The following is a 24,285-nucleotide window of genomic DNA, read 5'->3' as shown; positions in this document are numbered from 1 at the left end:
GTTCCAGGGGTTGGGTGCTGGGGCTTGAGCTCAGGCCCGCAGGCACATTGCAGTCTGAGCCATTTCCTAAGGCTCGTATTTACTGTACTTTCACTAGGTTACCGCCTTATGTAATATGGATGCTGCATATTATCTTTACAGAATAATAAAAGTTTGTTAACAGAGGTGGTGGTACATGCTTCTAAACCCAGAACTCGGTAGGCTTAAGTAGAGGGATCTGAACTCCAGTACAGCCTGAGCTACATAGTAAGCAATCTCACGCTAAAAGTTTTTTTTTTTTTTTGTTTGTCATTTGCTTGTTACATTTTGGTTTCTCTGCACACTGCATATTAGTCCACCAGTCACCTAACTTGCTGTAGAAAGCCCTGCTTGGGAAATCACATTTCCACAGAGCTGCTGTGAGGCCCTCCGGGGAATGAGTCGGAAACTCCCACGCGGGATTCTAGAAAGACTGACCTCTTAACCCTGCATCCACTTGCAACACTAAGCATCAACCTGGACTTTTCCACCTAACTCCATCTCGGCCACCGTACTGGTCTTGGTTGAAGAAGAGAGAGTTAGGAAGAGCTCAAGCGCAGACGCAACCAGGGTGCTGGGACGGGGAAACTGAGGTCTGGCTCTAAGGCGTCACCCCTCGCCGCGCGTGAGCAAACCCTGGGGTTGTCAGGCCTCGAGTAGGTACCTGGCGCTCGTGCCCGGCCCGCAACACTTCCTGTCCCGCGCGCGTGCGATGCTCATGTGACCCGGGACTGGGCGGAGAGCACCTGAACGAGGACGTCACGTGAGCAGGAGGCGGGGCGGGGGCGGGCCGACTCCGGTCACGTGATGCTCCGGGGACGGCCACGGAGCGCCTCCTCGTCGCACTCCCCCCTGGCTCCAGCTCTCTCTCCTCTTTCTCCCTCCAGCTCCCGTTGCAGCTTCGACTCCGCTGTGGCGGCGCGACCGTGTCCCAGGCGCGGCTCCAAACGGCCAGCCGCCGTGAGCCCCACGCCACACGCGATGCGGGCCGTTCTGCCGGGACCCGTGCCCTCCGGGCCGCGCGTCGCGCTCCTGCCGCCGCTCCTGCTGCTGCTGCTCCTGGCGGCCGCGGGCTCCGCGCAGGCCCAGGCCGTCGACTTGGACGCCCTGTGCAGGTGGGTGTCCTGCGTGGCGGGCGCGGAGCCCCGAGGACACGCAGACCTCCGCCCCGCCCCGCCCCCGCGGGAAAGTTGCCCGCGTGGTGGCCGCGGCGGCGCAGGAGGACGCGCCGCCGTGGCACTGGCCCCCGGAGCCCCCCGTGCCCGGCCACTTGTGGCTGTCATAAGTCGGGCGGCTTTGTGCGACTCCCGGGGCCCGGTGTGACCGTCGGAAGTTGCAGGGGGCAGAGCTAAGGCTGGGCTTTTGTCCCGCTGCACGTTTTCATTGAAGTTCCAGCCGTGGAGCTTCGGAGGCGTCCCCTCTAGTGTGCAGAGTCTCCAGGGAGTGCGAACCCAAGCGATGCTCTTGGAGTTGGGTAGTGGTGGTTTCAACTGCAGATTGACTCCTTCTGTGGCAACTCTCAGTTTTCCTTATTTAAAGTAGCCATTTGTCAGTGGTTGAAGCTTTTTTCTTCTTTTGACAAGGGTTGAGAGGTGGTCATCTTTGTAGGCTTTCAAGACTTTACCTTTCACGTCTCCCAGTTAGCTTCCTGTGTGGTTGCTCACATGATGTCATTGTCTCCAGAGTAGATTATTCTAGTGGAGTCTTCTGCTCTGGGATCCAAGCTTGTATAATTTCCAGTCCTGTCGAAGCTTGTTGGTGTTGGACACAGACTCGTGGGCCTAGGGAACTTCCAATACCATTAGTTTGGAGACAGGCCTCCTCTGGGCTCTTTAGGGTGAAGGGAAATCAAATCTTTTCTGTTTTAAAAACTTTGATAAGAAGGAAGCGGGAAGAGAATCTTGAAGCCAGCTTTACCCTTGACTTTCATAAGTGACTCAGAATGAGACGGGGCTGAGCCTACCTTCTGAGCCAAACTTGATGTTTCTAATGGTAGTTCCAGACTCTTTAGTCCTTTGTATCAGAGAGTTTTTCTCTCACCTGGAGTTAATCATTTGTAGGACTTGTTAGTGTAAGAATGAGCTGACCAGAATTCTATTTCCCATTTTGGAGAGTATTTGGAGGGAGACACTGCTGCACTGCGGCTTATAGACCAATTAGCTGCCCAAAGATAGATTGCTGCCCCAGTAACTTCATGATATGGAGGGAAGGGTGCCCCTTAAACAATAGTAGGCCCAGGGGGGAACATTTAGAACAGAAAATTTTGTATTTAGGGCTGCTGTGACCAAGAATTAACACAGCTGGTCTAGTACTGTGGAAGACACGGTCTTGCTAGATAACTGGAATTTGTTTCTTTTGAAGGCCTTGGTACAGGGGATCCAACCTAGGGCCCAGGCATGCTAGGCAAGTACTCTACTACAGACCTGCGGCCTTTGCCTTAGGATTCACTTTTTTTACACCATTATTTTTAAAGTGGTGTGTGTGCACATGCGTGCCCATTGTGTCTGCCATGCAGAGGCCAGAAAAGGGTCTCAGATTCCTTGGAGCTGGAGTTACAGGTTGTGAGCAGCCAGCGTGGCTTCTAAGAATTGAACCCCTCCCCCCTCCAAAGGCCATCTCTCTAGCTATAGTAGAGTTAATTTCTTTGAAAAAATTAAGAGAATATTTTTTATTCTATGTTTGCATTTATGGCTGTTTACCACATACCTTACGGTGTCCTTGAAGAAGGCACCAGATTCCCTGAAAGTGAAGTTACAGACGGCTGTGAGGCTCCACGGGGATGCTGGGCATTGAACAAGGGTCCTGTGCAAAAGCAGCAAGCACTCCTACTGCTGAGCTGTTAACTGTCTAGTCTCCTAGAGTTAAGTGTTTTTTTTTTTTTTTTTTTTTGTGAGGGGAAGGAGGGGAGATAGGGTTGCTCTGTGTCACCCTGGCTATTCTTGAACTCACTCTGTAGACCAGACTAGCCTTGAACCTAGAAATCTGTCTGCCCGTGTGCTCCCAAGTGCCAGGATTAAAGGTGGCACTTTAATCCCACTCAGTTTAGAGCTTATATTTTAGTAGAGGAAAATTTGTCAAGGAGAACTGAGAGACAAGGAGTCTCAGAGCTGCTCACTTGTGCATGGCCATCTCATTGTCTTGAACTTGTGGTCTTTCACCTCATCTCCAGTGGAGATACTGGTCCTTACTTTGTGGAATGAATGGCCTTTGTACTAGTCTACTGGGGTCACTGTCTCACATGGTGTGACTTTGCCAGTGCTAGAGAGGGTCTAAGGTTGTGTTAGGGTTTCCTTCACAGCTTCTGACGTCTCTAAGGTTCTTGTTCCCAGTCCTTCTCACCTATCCCCTGCCTGTAGTTATGCTCTTTCTTAGAAACAGTTTGAGTGTCTTAGTGCCTGCAGAGTGTAGTTTGTCTTGTATGGTCCTGTTTAGTTTTTTTGTTCTGGGAGCTTAAACCCAGGAGCTCAAAGTCAGGGGCAAGCTAGGCAGCTGTTTTCTTTCAGAGCTCGACTCACAGCCCTTTAAGAGTCTCTGCCACAGGCTTTTAGCCTCTTCTTTGGGAATGTGGGCAGTTACTGCTAGATAACGTCACCTTCAAGTTCCTTAGGGTTAGCGCACACACAAGGAGGTTAGCGATTCTTTCTAAATCCAGTATAATGCCCATAACGCGTATCAAGGGAGTATGGCGTGTTTGGCTGCCTTGACGCCTACAGACTCCATGGCTGAGATGTAAATAGCCCCCTGGGGTCTCCTGAGTGAACAGTAGACTCCTGTAGTTGGTGCCCTTGTGTTTGTTTTTGGCACATGGTCACATGGAGGCAGCTCCTTATGTGGCCAGGACTGTATTCCAGGGGTTGGTAAACCAACTGAAACAGGCGCTACATTTTCCCTGTTGAAAAAAACCCAGATGGATGTGGTGTGGTTTGGTGCCCAGAGCACTACCGGAAATTATTTCTGTAAAGGTATTGGCCTGCCCAGGCATCATGGGACGCTCCTGAGCCTGGGCAGTTGGTTCTTGGACTTGTGGGAGAACAGCCTCTTTCAAGAGAGGATACTTTTCAGAGAGCAGGAGGGGAGTCCTGACCCATTTCTGGGGTGTCTGGTTGGTGTGGAGCTTTGAGATGAGCTAGGGCTCTGACCACTGGGATGGGGTGCAGTTTCTACGGAATCTGGCTTTGGGGAGGGGTCAAGGAACCCAAGTGGAGGGACCATTTCAGCAGCAGGTCTCAGGATGTTTGCACAGTGGACAGCCTGCCCTGTGAAATGTGTGTACAGTAGACACAGCAGAGGGTGGTCTAGGTCACTGGAACAGCACGGTGCATAACTTGCTTACTCTTGGAAGAGCCTGGAGAGATGTACATGCACACAGATGCAGTCACACAGACAGATACTGGGCACCAACTGACCCTGGGTCCTCATGCATGGGAGGGAAGTGCCATCCCTTCTTTTATCTTTTGTTCTGAGACAAAGGCTTGCCAAGCCCAGACTGGTCTTGAACTTGCCATTGACCTGCCTCAGTCTCTGTTGTAGCCAGATTTCAGGAACTGCTAGACCTGGCTCTGATCATAAATATTTGTCAAATGTCTGGAGGGAAGTGTGCTGTAGAAGAAGTTACTTGGGTCTCTCAAGATGTGGGGTGCTGGTGTAAAGAAAAGGTCACTAGGCTGATGAGCCTGCTGGTGGTGGCACTGGCCTGGATAAGGTCTGGGGGTAGGGAACATGTGAAGGTCAGTGGGGCAGGATAAGTCAGAACACCACGGGGAGGGGCAGAGGCCAGGTAACGCAGGACCCTCAGAGTGCACTAATGCTCTTGGCTGGTTGTTCAGTGGTTCAGCTTACTACTTTAAACTTTGCAGGATGCCGTGTTAAGTATGTAAAAGGCTTCCCACCCTTGATTTAGGTGTTCACAGTGTTTTTTGGGGAGGCTTAACAGTTGGAACTGATTATAAAGTGCTTGGTCTGGTGGTTAACTACTTTGAAATTTATACCGGACAAGTTTTCTCCAAATTGTTTGGGTATGAATACTGGGGAGTTTTTATTATATTGAGGACAAGAGAATAATGAAGCCAGCTGGGAGTTGCAGTAGGTTTAGTTGCTATCTCTAGAGATTTTTTTTCCCCTTCTCTTGTAACTCTTCCCAAAGAATAATGCTTATGTGCCTAATTTGGGCCACATGTTAGCCTGATCACCTCCGTTTGTGTGCATGCATTTCCCTTAACCATAAAAGTGTGTGTTAGCCTAGTATTGTTAATTATGGTTCCAATATGGTTTTTGTTTTCTTTTTTGACAGGATCTCACAATGCCCTCACTACGACCTTGAACTCCTGGTCCTCTCGCCTTTACCTTCTCTCAGTTCTTAAAACAGCATCTTAGCCAGGCGGTGGTAGTACATGCCCTTAATCCCAGCAGAGGCAGTTTGAGGCCAGCCTGGTCTACAGAGTGAGTCAAAACCAAAACCAAACCAAAGCAACCAACCAAACCTAGCATTTTAATAAACTCCCAGGAAATGAATAGCTCCTTAGGCTTCTTTTATCAGTGTTTCACGTATAGAAAGAGTTTTAGAAGCTGGAGTGGTAACTCACGCCTTTAATCCCAGCACCTGGGAGGCAGAGGCAGGTGGATTTCTGAGTTCAAGGCCAGCCTGGTCTACAAAGTGAGTTCCAGGACAGCCAAGGCTACACAGAGAAACCCTGTCTTGAAAAAAAAGAGTTTTAGAAAATGGAATTCCAAAAATAATCAGGATGTCTATTCTTTTAAAAGTTTTGGGGTTGCTGGGTGTGTGATGTGGTCTTGCGTGAGTGCTAGGCAAGCAGTCTGCCACAGAGTCTATCCCCAGACCCATCTCCTCTTCTCTGAGCTTGGCACACAGCATATTGTGCTGTGCAGAGATTTCAGCAATGTCCAGAGCAATGTGCAGGGGCCCCCAGTGGCCCACCACTTAGTGGATTACTGACATTACTTTGTTATTGACATCATTCTCTGGGCTTGTTCCAGTGAATGGGACCTTTCTGTAATGCTGCACCTGGTGGTTTTGGATGGCAGAAGAGGAGCCGCCTCACTGTATGTGAACTGCCAATCTGGAGCCCAAGTTGGCTGGACCTTTCTGCACCCCCACCCACTGCATGCAAGAATTCTAGCTGTTCCACATTCTTGTCAACATTTGGTCTTAGCAGTTTTGAGTCAGTGGGTTTGAAAGGCATCTATCTCACCATGTTTTTGAGTCTCTTTTCTTCACTCTCCACTCCCCCTTTTTCGGTCTCCTCTCTCCGCCCTTTAAAGGTCTTGCTAGAGTAGGCTTGGCTAGCCGAGTCCTCTTCCTGCTTCAGCCTCCTAAGTGCTGGTGTTACAGGTGTGAGCCCTCACAGGCTCATGGTGTAAGCAGAACTGCCCCTGTCTTTATTGCTCTACTTAATGACAGACTTGTTTATTAGAAGGACTAGGTAGGGCTTTTTTTTTTTTTTTTGTAAATAATAATTTGACTTTTGACCCCTTGGCAGTTTGTTTTTATCATGTATTTATGGAAACTCAGGAGTTTCTCAGGTGTTGAGGGTCAAGATCTTAGATATGTTTCCTTCCCTGTCTCCCTTCCCTCTCTGTTGCTGTGCTGAAACACCATGGCCAAGACCATCGATAGTGTTTTGGCTGGGTCATTGTGGCAGCAAGTGGCAGCTTTACCTGAAGCAAAGTCTGCCATACATCCTCTACCAAAGCCACATCCTCTAAGCCTCCCCAGATGTCACAATCAACTGGGGACCAAGTGTTTAAATATGGGAGCCTCTGGGTGCTATCCTCATTCAAGCCACAGACCCTAAGAAATCATAGCTGTGGCAGAATTCCATCCCTGGAGGAGCCTTCCTGTGCATTGTTGGGTGTTAGGCAATGTTCCTGGCCCATACCCAGCAGGTGCAGGGCTCTTCACCACATGCCCTTACCTTGGTGACACAAAGGAAAATGTCCCCAGACATTTCAGATGAAACTCCAACCAGACAAAATCTCTCCTCTTTGGGAATCACTGGGCACCCCAAGGACACAGATTTCCTTATTGTTTACCTCTCGGATCTGTGAGGGGACAGAGAAGCTTCATCTCCCCCCAGCTCTCATCTTATTCACCATCCTGGATGCTGAGGTGGCTTTTTGTTTTTTGTTTTTTTTAAATTTATTTTTATCTTCTGTGTTTTGCCTGCATATATATCTGAGGGTGGAGTTACGGACAGTTGTGAGCTGCCATGTGCATGCTAGGAATTTAGCTGGGGTCCTGTAGAAGAGTGGCCAGTGCTCTTAACTGCTGAGCCATTTCTCCAGCCCTGCCAGCTGAGTTTTAAAGTGGTATCATGCTGTAATTTTTTTTTTCTGACTGTGTTACCATGAATATGACAGTTTTGTGGAATCAGCCAACCTTTTTTTTTTAATGCATTGGGATCAATTTTTGTATGAACTAGACGTTTTCTGGTCCATACACTTTTGTAGAACTTAGCAGTAATGTTCTAGTAATCTGGTACTTTGGGAGAGGAGGGGTAAATCGGGGGGGGGGGGGAGGCCCTGTGCAGAGTAGCAAGGCTTTACCTTGGGGTCCCTGTCTTAGTATCTGGAGTCACAAGCACTTGACGCCTTACTCAGGCTGGCTGGCCTTTGAGCTTCCAGGGACCTCCCTGCCTTCTCACTCCCAGGCTTTCCCATTTGTGAGATTGTAAGTGTGTGCTGTGCCTTTTTAACATGGGCTTCAGGGGCTGGTGAGATGGCTCAGTGGGTAAGGGCACCCAACTGCTCTTCCGAAGGTCCGGAGTTCAAATCCCAGCAACCACATGGTGGCTCACAACCATCCGTAATGAGATCCGACTCCCTCTTCTGGAGTGTCTGAAGACAGCTACAGTGTATTTACATATAATAAATAAATAAATCTTAAAAACAAAACAAAACAAAAAACATGGGCTCTGGAGGTCCAACTTATGTTCCAAGTGCTTTGACTGGCAAAGGCATCTTCCCATCCATCCTCAAAATGTCTTTAAAACTTACATTAATTAGAGATAGAGACTGCTGTCTAGCCCGGGCTGGCCAACTTGAGATCTGCCATCTTCAACGGTTTTTGCCATCACGCCTGGCTTTCTTTTTCTTTTGTTTGTTTGTTTGTTTTCCTTATGTTAATATTTTTAATGTGTATAGGTATCTTGCCTGTATTTGTGTCTATGCGCCATGTCTTTGTAGGCCTCAGAAGAGGGTGTTGGATCCCCTGGGATTGGAGTTACAAGCAGTTGTGAGCCACCATGTGTGCTGGTGATAGAGCCAGGGGTCCTTTAGACCCTTGGTGGTGTGAATGAAAATGGCTCATGGGCGTGGCCTTGTTGGAGTGGGTGTGGTTGGTGTCACTGAGGAACTGTGTCGCTGGGCTTGGGCTTTGAGGTCTTAGAAGCTCAAGCCAGGCCTAGTGTGTCTCTTTTCTATCTGTTGCTTTCTGATCAAATGTCAGACTCTGAGCTACCTCTCCAGCACCACATCTGCCTGCCTGCCTGCCTGCCTGCTACTGTGTTTCCCATTGTGACAATCCTGGACTAATCCTCTGAACTGTAAGTAAGCCAGCCTCAATTAAACGTTTTCCTCTAAGAGTTGCTATTCACGGTGTCTCTTCACAGCAATAAAACAATAGTAAGACAATGTTCTTAACTGCTGAGCCATCTTTCAGCCCCTAAAAATTTCTTGATATTAACTTGTGGGCATCTTTATCAAAGGCTTGTTTACATTTTAGCCAATTCAGAAGCACTAGCATTCTGATTCATATATTGTTGACACCTTTATTCTAGTTTATTAATACTCACTTGCTGACTTCTAAGTTTCCTGTGTTTAGTTTAATTGAAAGCTTAAATCTTTAAAATTAATTTACATTATATCAAGGCATGTCTTTGGATTCTGGAAAAAGAGCTACTTAAGAGTGCCTGCTACTGGTGCAGAGGATGTGGGCTTGGTGCCCAGTATTCACAACAGGCAAAGTCAACCCATGGATATATAATTCCAGGCCCAGAGGATTCTGGGTGGTACCTGTACATACATAGACACTCAGGCATGAACACATCCACATGAAAAATAGTAAAATGTAAAAACCAGTTAAAGCCATATGTCTTCCCCTGAGCGCCATAGCAGTCTGACAGTCTTTAAACTCTCCGTTTCCATTTTCTAGTTTTAACCTTCCTGGACCTACTGAGATGTATAGTCCTCCAGGAGCTGTGCTTTAGATATAGGCTGGGGTCCCCAAAGCTTCATTGTTGACATTTAAATCTCTGTCATGAGGAATTAACAGGTAGACATTTAATCCCACATTGGTGTGGAGAGGTGAGGCCTCTTGGGAGGGGATTTGGGTTATGTGGTACTTTAGGGTGGGGCCTGTGACCGAGTCCCAGAGACTTTATAGGAGGAGGGGGACCACACGCCACACGGGCACATGCATATTCCCATACCTTGACGAGTGACACTACATGCACTGAAAACTACAATCGCCTGTGTCACCCTGACCTCAGACCTTCCAAGAACTGGGAGCCACAATATGGCCTGCTTCAGTCATTTCTTTATGGCAAAATGTGCTGATAAAGCAATAAATGACTTTTAGGGGGTTTATTTATCTTTTCCACTGTGGCCAGTAAATGGAATTTCCCTTGTGGCCTGCCACCTAGTCAGTTGGAAGAGCCATGTATGTTTGGAAGAAATGGTCTCTATTTGGGTCAGAGTTATTAATTGTGCTGCCCAGCTGCCTCTGCCCTGAGTTATTCCTGTCCCACTTGAGTTTTGTCTTGTTTACTTTTTATTCATGGCTCTGGGTTGGGATGGGGTGTGCCTATGGGCTTTTCAGCTTCCCTTGATAGAGACCCACAGCTTTGTGGTTGTTTTGTTTTGTTTGTTTGTTTTTGTTTTGTTTTGTTTTTCTTTGTAGGAAAAAAAGGGTTTCTCTGTGTTTCCCTAGCTGTCCTGGAACTTTGATCACCAGGCTGGCTTCAGACTCACAGAAATCTGCCTGCTTCTCCCCCCAACCCCCACCATCCCCAGGACCGCTCAGCTATTTGTTTTTTGGTTTTTGGTTTTTTTTTTTTTGAGATATGGTTTCACTACATAGCCAATGCTGTGCTTGAACTCACGATTGTTCTACTTCAGCCCCCGGATGCTGGGATTACAATCAAGCAGTACCATGCCTGGCTTGCCCAACTCTTATTTTTTATCTTGGGCCCATTTCTGTTGGTTGTTGTCTTGTGTTCATGTTGCCCTCAACTGGCGGCTCTTGATTGTGCTCATTTTGGACATCTGTCGTCCTTGCAGCTGCTCAGGGCAGGGCTGGGAACATTTGTTGGAACTTGGCTATAAATTGTCTTGGGGGAGATGAGGAATGGGTGGAACATGCCAGAGACTGGTCTTTTCTTATTCTCCTGTGGGTCACCCACCTAGTAGTGCTGCTCCTGCCAGGAGGCAGCTGTTGGCTCCTCTTGATAGTTGGCAGAGCATTGTGTGCTGCCTGTTGGCAGGCCGTGTAAGTCCTATCTGAGACAGCTGGATGACGAAGCTGGTGTCAGATCACCTTTGGGTCTTTGTCCCTCCCCCCCACAGCTGCCTTACTTACTTTTTGAGACTGGCTTTCTGTGGCCCCAGACTTGTGATCCTCCTGTCTTAGTGTCCTGAGTGCTGAGAATGTGGGGAGTACAGGAGTACCACCATGCTCCACTGGATGCCACTGTTGGAAGTCACTGTCTTTTTATCACCCCTTAGCACCTCAAGAGTTTCTGCCTCAGTGATTGAGTGCTTGCTCATATGAGGTTTAAGAAAGGGTTCTACTTTCTGAAAGTATTTGAAGCTGTGGGCTTGTGGGTCACTAGTCCCCCCTCACACTCAGTTCTGAGATACTGAGCTAGCAGATTGCAAGACTTTTTCCTAGCACCAGAACTTGTGGGTACAATAGGTGTGGGGTGTGGGCAGGTGCCAGTGCCGGTGCCCCCTGTTGGGCTGGGTCCCGCCCATTTTTGCTTTATTTTATTTCCTGGATATAGAAAGAGGCAGTGGTGTGTGTGTGTGTGTGTGTTGGTGTGTGTGTGTGTGTGTGTGTGTGTGTGTGCATGCATATGTGTCTAGAGATCAGGGTAACCTGCCTCTGTCTCCCAAGGGCTGGAACTAAAGGCATGAGCCACCAAGCCCTGTGTTGTTTGTGTATAGTGGAGGCAGCAAGGCCTGGCTGACCTCAGTACCCACCAGTGGCTCCTGCTCTCTGGCTCCCTAGAGGTTGGGAGTGTCTGCTGTAGATATAGCCCCAAGAGGTTAGTGGGAAAATGTTTGGTCACTTCACCTTGCTCTAAAACTGGAAGTTGGCTATTGCTGACAAGATTTTGAGGTGCCAAAGATTGTGTCATGTCCTATTTTGGACTCTGACAGACCCACTGCTACACACACAGTCGTCATAGTGGAGGAAAATCCCGTTGTCCTGTTCCCTCGGGTGTGAAACATCAGATCAGCCACTGACCTTTAGCAGGAGTTTTCCCTTGCTCTGTTAGTGCTGGAGGGCAAGTTCCCTGGGGCCTTACTGATTCCTGCAGGCATTTGTGACTACTGATTGATTGTAGCTGTGTCTTAAGTGTCGGAGACACCAAGCAATGTGCTAACAGGCCTGGCTAGCAGCTGTACATTTTAAAAACAGATGTGACCAGTGAAGAGTGGCCTGTGAGGTAAGTTTCAAAGGTGGTCTTTTAGGTTGAGCCTTTAGGTTTGTGCTGCCACAGAGCTGCCACATGGCCACTGAGCTTTGACCAAATGTAAGATTGTTCTAATTCCAGCTCTTCCCTTCTCCTTTTGGGCAATACCAGGGGTTGAAGTTAGGGCCTTGGTATATAGGTAGCAAGCACTCTGCCTATGAGCTGTATCTCCAATCTTTACATATGTATGTATGTATGTATTTATTGAAAACTTTGAGATAGGGTCTCCCTGAGTTACCTAAGACAACTCTTGAGCTTGTGATCTTCCTGACTTAGCCTCCATTGCAATTGGTTTTACCAGTCTATGCTAACAGGCCTGGCTGTCAGCTACACATTTTAAAGCAGATGTTTAGTGTGGAAAAACTCCCTACTCCTCCGCCTGGCCTGCAAATAGAACAGCCAGCAAACCAGAAATGACCCAGAAGAGGGCTTCTTAGAAGTGACAAGGGCAGTGCCCACTGAGTCATCACTGCTCCTCCGGCTCCCTCCTGTCACCTGGCCAGCTCACACGCGCTACTCTCTACTCCCAAGTGAAAGCCACCATCTGTTCCTGTATCTGGTCTTTTAGAGGAAGCGTTGTGAGCCAGTGGTGTCATGAGGCTTGGCATCCCTTAATAATGAGAGAGAGGATTGAGGAGCTTTTGGGAATAAACAAGGGTGTGGGTCCAAAAGGGCTCACCATGCCTAGGCTCTTCTGTAAGGTGCTAATCTAAAGGGGGCCTGGAAGGAAATGAGGGGTATGTGTGTTACTGTATGTAATGGGGAAGGGTCTTTGCAGGATCTAAGTGTGCCTCTTTGAGACCAAAGGGTCAATGTGGTTGGAGGGGGCGTGGACAGGGACGGGGCGGGGCAGGACGGGGCGGGGCAGGGCAGGACGGGATGGGATGGGACTGGACGGGACAGGAGAGATGTCAAGAGTTAGCTGGGGCTGGATCCCAGATGTGACCATATTGACTTTAGAGCTATTGGAAATCAGCTCCAAATTGGAATGAGGCACAATGGCTCATACCGATAATCATTTGGCAGCTGAGGCAAGTGGATGAGCCTGAACTTAAAGGAGACTGAGAAAGGACAAAATAAAAAATGCCTGAAAGTTCTGATTTCTTTGCTTTTGTGCAGAGGGCTTCTTATCATTCAGGTACTGAAGTTGGTGACAGTTCTGCTGCCAGAATGCAGTGGGAAGTGGTCCATGCTGGGAGCAGAGGGCATGGCAAGGCTCTTCCTGCTGTGGTTGGTCACTTGGTGATCTGGGACTGCCTGCCAAGTTACACCCACGCTCTAGTTTCAAGTCTCCCAAACGGGGAGGTTGGTGTGCTCCTTGACAGACAGTGAGGACTAAGTGACTATGTTCAGAAGCCATGCACGGCGTGCCCCAGGTGTGTCATTGTTTCTAAGGGAGGCGCAGCTGTGCTCCATGGACTGGGCTTTGGGAGGTTCTCTTTGCCCAGTGGAGTTTCTTGCTGAGCCCCTGGCACGATCCCAGTATTTGCTAGCAGGACTCTTTAGACATGTCATATGGTGGTCCAGGTTGGCCTTGAACTCAAGTAGTCCTTCTGCCACAGGCTACCAACCTGGGATTGCAAGTACAAGTCCTGGTCTACCTACTTGGTTTTTGTGAAGAAATAGCATGTGTAGCCTCTGATAACCTTATTAACATCACAGACCAACAAGCTGAGCTGACTGTTCAGCAGTTAAAATGCCAGCCCTCCCTGTGTTCAGGGCCATAAAGGCAGGACTTTGGGTCCCCAAAGAATTGGGTCCTTGCTAGCAAGGAGAGATTTTGAGTGGGTCCTGTGCTAGCATTGCCTTCCTGCGTCCGCACAGCAGAGCCTGTGCCACACACTGGCTTCTCCCTGTCCTTCTTTGGGACAGTCTTCTGTTGCTCAGGTCGGCATTGAACCTAGTGGTCAAGGGTGACCCTTAACATTTGGCTCTTTTGTCCCCACCTGGTTCTGGCTTCATATCACTGCTCCTGGTTTATACTGTGCTGGGCATTATTGAACCCAGGGCCTCTGGCATGGCGCTCATGCACTCTCATAGCTCTTCTGTGGAGCTAGGATTCTGTGCACTGTGTTCCAGCACACAGCTTTGTTTTTTTTTTTTTTGTTTTTTTTTGGTACTAAAAATGAACTTAGGCCGACATACATTGAGGGAAATGGCCAACCGTTGAACTTTAATGCAGCCCTCTTTCTTTCTTGAAGTTAAGAATAAAGCAAGAGAGCATCCAGACCATTACTGTTTAGGATGAGAAATTAACCTTAGTTTTAGATAAATGCACCAATTTACGCAGACACAGGGAAACTCACGCGGAGTAGGTCTGCAGTCTGAGCAGTGGACAGCAAAGCCACATTCTGGGAGATTCCTGGTAGCTGTTTGTTTATGAGAGTTCTGGCTCCTGAGTAACCGCAGTGCAGCTTTACCTGGCCACTGTTTGTGGTGGCAGCTGTTAGTGGTTACATTTGGATAGTTTAGTGTTGGGGAGGCTCAGCTGCTGGCCTGTCCAGAGGAGACAACCAGGAAGAAGCTGTCTGTCTTTGTGGTCTGCTGTTGTGTAGTCCTTGGTTGTGTTGTGTGTCATCTCCCCCCTCCCACTTCAGATGGGGTGTGTGTGTGTGTGTGTGTGTGGGAGGATGGGGTGGGGTTGGGGGCAGGGGTGGGGACATGGGTGGGGGTGGTTTAGGTATGAAGTGTGTCCCCTCTCTCTCCCCTGCAAAGCTTTATGTTTTTGGTCTCTAGTGACAGATGAAGTCACTGTGAGGTAGCTGGGTTATCAAGGACCTTGATGTGATAAGGGAATTATTCACAGAAACATTAATAGTTTTACAGCACGTCTGGGAGACGACGGCAGTGCTGAGGTGGTGCCTAGATGGAGGAAGGGGATCATCAGGGCGCTGTCTTGTTCAGGCCTGCCCATGCCTTCCACTTTCCCTTATTCCCTGTGTTTTGTGGCTCAGTGAGGTTAGTAGCCTCACCCATCGCATACCTGTTGCAATGATGTTTGGCCTCAACTTAGGCTATAGCAATGGGGCCAGCTGACCATGTACTGAAACCTAGGGAACCAAGAGCCAAAGCAGCTCCTTTCTCTTTTAAATTGTCTCTCACATGTTATCACAGCCATGCAGAAGCTAGCACTGTGTGTGCATGGATGTGCCATGTTTCAGTGCCTCTGGAGTTGTAGCTGGAGCCCAGATGCATCAGCATCCTGATGGGTGTGGCCCAGGACAAGGGTCTGCCCTTCCCTCTCCTTCACCCCCTTCAGTGTCATGTGGCATTTTTCTTGGAGGCCTTAAGCCGGCTTGTCTTTTTTGTGAATTCAGATCTTAAGCAATCTAAATCCTTGTGCTAGATCACAGTGCTGTGTTCCTCATCTAGGTTCCTCCTTATTCGTGGCCTTTTGGTTTGCTCGGTTTGTGGACAAGGAAGTATATGGATTCCACTCTGCCAATAGGCCCAGGTCTGTGTGTTCTAATACTGTGACCATGGTGCCTTTCCAGAGGCACCTGGGCTCCCTCTTCCTCACCCTGCCTCTGCTATACCTCCCTCATGATGTGGCTCAAAGACATTATTGGGCCCTGGTTGCCTGCCAGCCCTGTCTCTCTCAGCCTCTAAAAATGGACTTAGGTGTCACAGTTGATTTAGGGGTTCAGGCTAGACCCCTTTTTACCCAATTGATTCCTGCATTCAGAGCCTGTGTAGCTTTCTGGGAAGGCAGACTAATAATGCCCTGCACTCCCATATGCACCTTCTCTCTGTGATCAGGCTTCAGATCTTTATCCACAGTCTTGTGGGTTGGTTAGAATAGGAAGTGAAGTACTTCCTATATAATCCTGGGCCCTGCTGTGTCAAACTCATGTGCTCTCCACTGTCATCGTCTGGTCAGGGTGAGTCACCCTGCCAGACCAGATTTTGTTCTTATAGTACACAGCCCACAAGATACACTTTTCCGTCCCTGCCTTGCTGTAGGCCCACTAGGGACCCTATCTTGTCTCTTCCTGATCTCTCAGTAGAGACCCCTGTGCTGAATATGAGCTGAAACACTGGTGCTGAGGAAGAGTAGGCAGGTTACAGCTTGTATGCACTGCTGGAGCATTCTGGTGTGTGAGCCCGAAGCACAATCACATTTGGAAGTTCAGGTTGAGTCAGATTTGTGCTCACTATGGAGTCAGAAAAGCACCCCCAGCTAGTGACTGTACTGTGTGTGTGTTTTGCTGTGTGGACCACTAACTTGTTTTTTTTTTTTTTTTTTTAAAGGAAGACAGATTACAGATTCATACATGCAAATGGAAAGGTCAGGAGAGAACCTCTGCTGTCAGTCTTTGCCTTAACTATAGCTGTGATACCAGGTCCTTGTGTTTCTCTCTGTGCACACCAGGCCTCAATCTCTTAAAGGGGTGCTGAGCTGACAGACTTTTGGCTTTAGGTGGGTTCTGGGGATTTTTTTTTTTTTTTAAGAAGTATGTGTGTGTAGTTTTGTAATTTTAAAATATACTTAAAACATGGTGCATACCTTTAACCCCAGCACTTGGGATGCAGAGGCAGGAGGATTTCTGAGTTCGAGGCCAGCCTGGTCTACAGAGTGAGTTCTAGGACAGCCAGGGCTGTACAGAGAAACCCTGTCTCGAAAAACCAAACCAAACAAAAAAAATTCCTTAAAACAATTTATTATGTGTTGTGTATGTGATATCTGTTTCCCATGGCACATGTGTGGAGGTCAGACAATGCTGAGGAAATTGTTTCTTTCCACTTTGTGGGTCCCAGGGATGGGCCTCAGGTTGTCGGGCCTGGCAGCGAGAGCATTACCCACTGAGCTGTCTTGCCTTAGCTGCCCAGTTGTTAGGACACTCCACCACATGCAGTTTATTGTTTGTTTTGTTTTTTTTGGATATAGATTCTTGGCTACATGGCCAGGTAGTGCTGGGATGATAAGACACACTCACTGTAACTGGCCTCATAAATCTCACAAAAAAATTTAAAATTTTTTTAAAAACAAAATTCCTTAAGGTTATGTCTGTGTCTTAGGGTTTCCTTGCTGTGAAGAGACACATGGCAATTCTTACAAAGGTAGGAGCTGAGAGCTTCATCTGAGTCTGAGGGTAGCAGGAAGAGCGAGAGAGCCCGCTGGGTCTGGCTTGAGCGTCTGAAATCCCAAAGCCCACCTCCTGCGACACACTTCCTCCAGCAAGGACATACCTCCCAGTAGTGCCATTCCTTATGAGTGTATGGGGGCCATTTTCATTCACAGCACTCTTGTTCAGTAGGGCATTGCCATTTAGAGGCATTTGTTCAAAGCATCCAGTGGTGTCCTGCCACAATCCCACCATCAGAGTTTTAGAACGTACCCAAAGCTGCTCTTATAATCCTTCCTGATCCTGGGCAGGCCCATGTGGGTTTGCTGCCCTTGGCTGTCTGGCCGCCAAGTGGGGTTTGTGGGTGGTGCTTGCTAGAGTAGCAGGAATGCCTTCCTGTCTTTGCCTTGCTTAACAGTCTGTAAGTTGGCAGCATCTTTGAGGATATTCTGAAATTTAAACCTAATAAGGCTAAGGTGGGCCCTCAGAGCCACTGTTGAGGCCCAGGTAGCTTGGACTGTGTAGGCAAGGTCAGAAGAGGGGTGTTGACTTCAGACTGAACTGTGCTGCTTTCTAGTGAGGGGTGGGCTCAGCTCTTAACCACCACACCCATTTTATTTGGTTTTTTTTTTTTTTGGTTTTTCGAGACAGGGTTTCTCTGTGTAGCCCTGGCTGTCCTCGAACTCAGAAATCCGCCTGCCTCTGCCTCCCGAGTGCTTGGATTAAAGGTGTGCGCCACCATGCCTGGCTTACCACACTTCTTTTAAAATCAGGGATAGCTCATCAAATACTTAGCCATGTGGGACTTCTGCCTCTTCCCATTTCCTGCTGGACCTGTTGGTTTGTGTCTGGTGTTCCCAAACTGATGACTGTGCTGAACTATAGAATCACTTCAAAGGAGGGGGCCTGAGTGGGCTTGAGAGCAGCAAAGAGGATGCATTCTCTGCTCAGAGTTCTACCAGCTTAGACCCCAGTGGCCAGGCCAGAGGGAGGAGTCTGAAAGCTGTGTGTACTTTTGTAGTTTAGCATCTAGGCCAGGACAGAAGGAGCCTGCTCTTGAGCACCAGGTGATATGGGCCAGCATTGTTCTAGGGTTTTCCTTGAAGGGCTCAGCCACTCTGACAAGTTGTCTTCTCCCAAGATCCTCATGAAGTTTGACATCTTACACCGGAAAGCGAGTTTCTATGATTCAGATTTCCCTATAAAGGGAACGTGTTACTGAATAAACCCGTACTGTGCACCAATGGCTATGAGGTAAAGCAGGAACTTGAAGTATCTATGTTACATTTGCCATCTTGATGGTTTTGGGTGTTGTGTGAGTGTAACAAGGTTAAACTGTAAAGTTTTAGAGAGCATTTCAGTGCTGTCATTGAAACTAAATATTTTCTGGAAAATTTAAACTATGTTAAAAAACGTAGACCAAATGAGACGGTTGGGCCGGCAGTGCAGCTCAGCTACCTTGGATTTGTTCTGGCTTAGCCACTTCATAGCTGGGTGACACTGGGTGAGGGCATATTTTTCTGAGCTTTGGGGCTTTGCCTCCTAAGTTGAGGAATTCAAAGAGTTGAAGATGGAACAGTCAGTCGCTGGGGTAGGTGTCACTTATGGGTTAGTGCAGAGAGAAGCCTGGTGTTGAGACACACATAGCCCAGTGAGGACCTCCTATCTGTTAGTATGAAACCAGCCCTCTGTTGTGTAGCTCTAGCCTTAGCCTGGCTTCCTTTCGATGTCTGGTAGGTAGTAGTTCCCTGGAACTGAAGTGCAGGTGATTTTCAGAGTCGCTGTGGCCAGAAAGCTCTCAGTAGTTAGACTGAAGAACTTAATTGAAGAAAGCAGTTTCTGTGTCACAGAGCCGTCCTGTTTTGTAGTATTTCTGAGACAGTCTCATATAGCCGAGGATGATCTACCTCCACATGCTAGGATTACAGACATGTACCACTGTGCCGAGTATGATCTCCAGCTTGCAATGCTGCTATGATCTACCTCCACATGCTAGGATTACAGACATGTACCACTGTGCCTAGTTGATATGTGGTCCTTGGGATGGAACCTGGGGCTTCCGGATTAGTTACTTTGATAAAATGTCAAGACCAAAGCTGGGTGTGGCTGGGAATTCTCAAAGTCTGCCCCCAGTAACAAGCTTCTTTCAGCAAGGCTCCACCTCCTATTGTTTCATAATCTGACCAAGAGCACCACTAATACATTGCCTATGAGGGACTTTTTTCATTCAGACCAGCATAGCCTCATGTATGGTAGGTAAGCCTTAATACCGGCTGAGCGATGTCCTTAGCTGAGAATGGGCTGTGTGTTTCCCTGCTGGCTAGGGTTCTAGAGGCAGGAGTTAGATTCCAGAGGGACATTATATCAGGTCACAGACACCGTATACCTGTGCTAAGGATCCCTCCCACGTCTACTGTGTGGCTCAGTGGAGCCACTGAGGCACATGGTATCAAGAATTGGGCTTTTCAAGGGTGCACAATGAGTTGGGAATTGGGGATTTAGTTTCCTTTTACTTCCGTTCCTTTTTTCTTTTTGAAATGATGTCTTCAGCCCTGACTGGTCTCTCAGTGATGCCCTTGCCTGTGTGTCCTGCGTCCTGAGATTAGAGGTGTGCACTCTGCCACTTCTGAGACTGCTCATGTTCAGTGCCAAGGCTTCTCCATAGAGCTTAGTGCTCAGAAGGGCAGTTCTAGCTACAACTGGGTGTTCTCATTTGAGGAGAGTGACTGAATTTCGCAATGGCGGGACAACGGGATCCCTGGGCCTTGCAGGTTCTCCCTACTCCACCTCCTCAATGCCCAAGGCAGTTCCTCAAATGAGATGGAACTCAGGGAGGAGCCAGTGACAGAGTAAGCAGTACTGTGAGCAGCAGGTGAGGGACTTAACTCCTGTGCTGTAGCTCTGCTGTAGCAGGTCTGCCTGCTACTTGGGTGTGAGTGGAGCCCGCCCACCCTCCCGCCCGCCCGCCCGCCCGCCGTCACAGCAGGGTTTCTGGCTCTTTTCTCAGAGCCTTGTGTGTTATAAGGTTAAAACTTCACTTGTGTAAACTTGGGTAAGGGTGGGTTGGGGCCTTTCAGCCAAGGGGCCTTTCTTGCTCAGCACTGAACTGTTGTCACAGGATGGGATTTTAATTTTGGCTATCCATATTTGCTGTAAATAGAGATTTTTTTTCTAAAAGACAAAATTTATTGCCCCTTAAAGATGCAACCGCACACTTTAATGCCCTCACTCTGGGGTTCTTTAATATGGTCATACTGATTTTTCAGCCTTTTACAAACATCATTTTAAGAATGATTGCAGCCCAGGCCATTTTGGCTGCTTGGCCTTTGTATGCCAGGAAATTTACAGTCATCTAGTTTGTAATTTCAAATGTGACAACTTCTACTGTTTATTTTTGCTTTCTTTTTCTTTTCTTTCTTGAGACAAGGTCTTACTGTATAATCTGGTTGTCCAAGAACTCTGAATGTAGACCAGGTCGGCTTTGAACTCAACAGACTATCAGCTTCCAGAGCATCGGGATTAAAAACATGGACCACTCTGCCTAGCCTGAAATGGTTTCCTGCCTAGTCCGGGCTGGCCTAGGCCTCACTGTGTAGCCAGGGCTGTCTGAACTATTGACCCTCCATCCTTCACTGCCTGTATCACCGCACAGTTACACTTGGCTGCAAACATGCAGCCCTCTCCTTAATAAACATGGCATTTCTTTAAAAGAATTGTCATGTATTTCTACCACTCTTGGGCTTATTATAAACTAGTTTTAAAGTAATAGCGCCAGAGCACATGCATCTACATGTTGACTCACTTTCACTATTCTGCAGAACTAATTAACTATTTTCCCATGAGGTTCCTGACGCATTATTTCAGTTGCCTGATTGTGCTCAGGAGCCAAGCATGTTGGATTGTTTTAAAGCAGCTGCAATGTTTGCTGGAATTAGGCCTTCTCAAGTGTTAATAGCCTGCAGGTCATCAGGTTTCAGTTTAGAAAACATTGCAACTGTTTCTTTGCTCTTGAGTGATGTGACTAAGCCAAGCTAGTGCCCTACCCCCCACCCACCGGGAACTGTGGGCGAATTTGATGGGGGCTGAGTGCATGCGCCTATGGAGGGCTGGCGCCTATGGAGGGCTGCCAGTGAGCCAGTAAGTCAGTTCCAGAGAAAGTCTATTCAAGAACTAAAGTAGGTAATAGGCTCTGTCTTCCCTATGTATATCATGACTTCCATTTTGCTTTTGTATGAGACACAAATAGAAGAAAAATTCGCTTCAGAAAGCAGCTTTTCCTCCTGCACAGAAGTGCAGCTCATTTCACCCTTTTCCTTTTTCTTCTCTCTGCATTTCTTTAGACCTGGTTCTCATTGCTAACTTCTTTTCTGTGGTACAGGCAGGCACTTCAGTCATCAGACTGGGAGGAGCTGTAATGATGACAAGCTAAGGTTTTCAGTGAACTGCCTGCCAGCTTGGAAAAACTTAATCACAGGCCCCCAATGAGAGTTTAGCATTTTTAGTACTGATAGCCTACAAATCACTAGCTAACCATTTAAAGAAGGTGCCGAGGCCTGCATTTGTTTCAAATATATTTAAAGACTGCAGGACATGCGTGGCTTCTGTGGCCTCCACACCTGCGCTGACTCAGTCCTGCAGCCTAGGTCAAGTAGCTCTCCTTTCACCCCCCCCCCTCACCCCCCCCCCCCCCTGCCCCTAAAGCTCTGCTGCTTGTTTGTCAGGGCTCAGAGTAAGTTTCCCAGCCTGACATAGTTACACGGTCTGTCTGTTACCTTCGGTGATGTGCCTGCTCAGTTCCTAGCAGAGCTTGTCCAGTGCCGAGTTCACTTACTTTCCTTCCCTTACTGGAACAGGCTAGCAGGGAGCTGGGGAACTGTTACCATCGTATACACTTTATACACTGTTGCGTTTCTCAAGGAGTACCATAGACGCTTGGTAGTGGGGAGACAGGCGGAAGGACATTTACAATTCCAGCCTCCCCCCAAATAAAAGCAATACCACCGTGAAACAAATTAAGTTTCCTGCTGCATCCCCTCTCCGCGCCCCCCCCCCCCCCCCCAAGGAAGAAGAAACAAGGCTTTATTGATGGTTTTCTCTGGGTCAGCTAGATTGCTTGAGATTTCTTTCCTCTGGCATAATTGTCCTGGCTCTGGAGGTAATCAGTCTGTCAGAGTTGAGTAGTTCCTGCTTTAAAGCCTGACATCACCCCAGGCCCAGCACTTAAGTAACCAGTTTTTCAGGTTTGTAGTATCTTAGTGGCCACAAATTCCCTGGTCCTGCCAGATGCTTGGATAGGGATGCTTTGGGGTGGGATGGGGGAGGGGTGGAGGTCTGATTGGACTCCAGACCTAAGGTTAAGTGAGTTGTCTAACAGCTGTTGGGGCGGGGCGGGGCGGGGGTGGGGGTGGTGGGGAGGGTGGGGGACAGACACGGCAGTGCCTGGTAGCTTTGGGAACTTCTGTGAGGCCATACTTAAAAGAGCCAAATGTGGTCCACTGGGAATGGGTGGGAGCTGGCTCACTTCCCTACTTCTGGGTAAGCTTATCCCAGCAAACCTGATTTAGCCTTTCAAGAAACTTTGTACCTACTCTCGTCCTTTTCTCCTTTCACTCTTGCTGAGGAAACAAATCCCAGGAAGAGTAGAGGACTGAGAATAATTTACTTGGGGCAGAAGGAACACACCTCACTGATTGATATTGATAGCTCTTAGAGTGCCTTTGGCTGAGCTCTGTAGTGAGGCAGCCTGCAGTAGATCTTACCTCATCGTGAGGCAGATGGCAGTTCTTAGCATGGCTGTCATGTCAGGACTGTAGTCTATACCAGAAGCAGGCCTGATTACACATTACAGCTAGTTTTCAAAAACAAAGGAACCCCAGGCTGGGGAGGAAGCCCAGTTGGTAGAGTGTTCCTCTAATGTTCAACTAAGCCTGTGAGTGGTCCTCAGACCTCTTAAGTCTAGATGTGGTGCTGTAAGTCTGTAATCGCAGCATTCAGGAGGTGGGGGCAGGGGCATCAGACCTTTCACCTGTCTCAAAGAGGTTAAAAAGCTTGAGAGTTAAGAACAGTCTCGTGGAGGGACTGGAGAGGTGGCTCAGCAGTTTCCCTGGCTGTTGTTTTAGGAGACTTAGGTTTGATTCCTAGCACTCCTTGGAACCTCACAAACGCCTGTAGCTCCAGTTCCAGAGGGACTGACACCTTCTGGACTCCTTGGGTATTATACATAGGTGGCGCACAATAGACATGTTGGCAAAACGTCCATACACATAAAATAATGATAATTCAAAGCAAACTAAAATAATAGTCATTTGGGTCTTCAGCACTCTGGGGTGACTGGACCAGTCCCACTTCACACACAGTGTATCCTAGTATCTGCTTAATGGAGTTGATGTTCTTAGAACAAACGTGGGGCTGTGTGGTCTGAGGGCTTCCTAGCCAGCTTGGACTGCTCTCCAAAAGGTTTTGCCGCATTTGACTTGGTATCTGTGGTTAATGGGAGTAACTTCTTATTTGTAGTAGTCAAAGCAAATATGGCTAGAATGCCAGACTAGAGAGAAGGTAATTATTGTCAGATCAATAACAATGACAAGTTTGCCTACTTTGTTTCTTTCTAGTTACACATGGGAAGCTGTTGACTCCAAAAACAGTGCAGTTTATAAGATCAACCTCTGTGGAAATGTGGGTATTTCCAGCTGTGGGCCGACAAGTGCTATCTGTATGTGTGACCTAAAGACAGAGAACTGTCGCTCAGTGGGTAAGTAAAGCTGTCCTGTGAGCATGCCCTGCGGTACAGCTGTGTACACAGCTGCATGGTTATGATATAGTAATCAATGCAGTGTCTAGTAGACATTTCCTAAAAGAGCATTCTGGCTATTTGCCTTGTGAGTTCAGGAGTCTGCTGGGGTCAGATGGAGCTGGGGCTGCCAGGTGGTTGTGAATCCCCAGGCCTGGGTGCTGGAAAGAGGATCAAGTGCTGTGCCACCTCTCCAGCTCCTAGGCATTAGAATACCTTAAAAAAAAAAAAAAAAGCAGGCTATGCTTTCGCTGAAAGCGTCCTACCTCTCCCATACCCAGGTGACTTTTATAATAGTTAAAAATGGTAAGAGACTGTTTAGGGCAGGCTTGATGCTCAGTGGTTAAGAACGTTATTGTTCCAGAGGACCTGAGGTTTTTATCCAGCACCCATGTTGGATGGCTCACTTTGGCCTGTTTTCTACTGGCTACCACATGCAGGTGACACACAAACTGGAAAAAAATTTATAACTTTAACTTGATTTTTCACTTTGACTATCCAGTATGAGATAACAAGGCTATTTCCATGCAGTGCGTGGCATGCAGACAATACTTAGGAAGGATTATAGGGTGTATATTGAATATGGAAAGATGTTTTCTACCCGTATGGCTCTTCCTTCTCACCTTTTTCCTTAAATTTCTTATTTTATATGTATGAGTGTTTGCTTTCATGTATGCCTGTGTACCACGTGTGTACC

At 47.9% G+C, this 24,285-nt stretch overlaps 1 protein-coding gene across 1 annotated transcript in view; it reads left to right on the top strand.

Annotated features, from left to right (window-relative positions):
* The first annotated feature begins 834 nt into the window (after positions 1-834).
* Igf2r (insulin like growth factor 2 receptor) overlaps positions 835-24,285 on the top strand; it is an 89,509-nt gene continuing 66,058 nt past the window's right edge. The window contains exons 1-2 of the mRNA XM_085833096.1: positions 835-1,133; positions 23,410-23,549. Of these exons, the coding sequence (XP_085689222.1) occupies positions 1,000-1,133; positions 23,410-23,549 (274 nt within the window). The 5' untranslated portion in view covers positions 835-999. The remainder of the gene's footprint in view (positions 1,134-23,409; positions 23,550-24,285) is intronic.

The sequence above is a fragment of the Mus caroli genome, unplaced genomic scaffold, assembly GCF_978045245.1.
Source record: "Mus caroli unplaced genomic scaffold, Mus_caroli_1 scaffold_18, whole genome shotgun sequence".
Taxonomy (NCBI): domain Eukaryota; kingdom Metazoa; phylum Chordata; class Mammalia; order Rodentia; family Muridae; genus Mus; species Mus caroli.
Note: the sequence above shows the minus strand (reverse complement) of the source record. Positions and strands in the feature narration are given on the sequence as shown.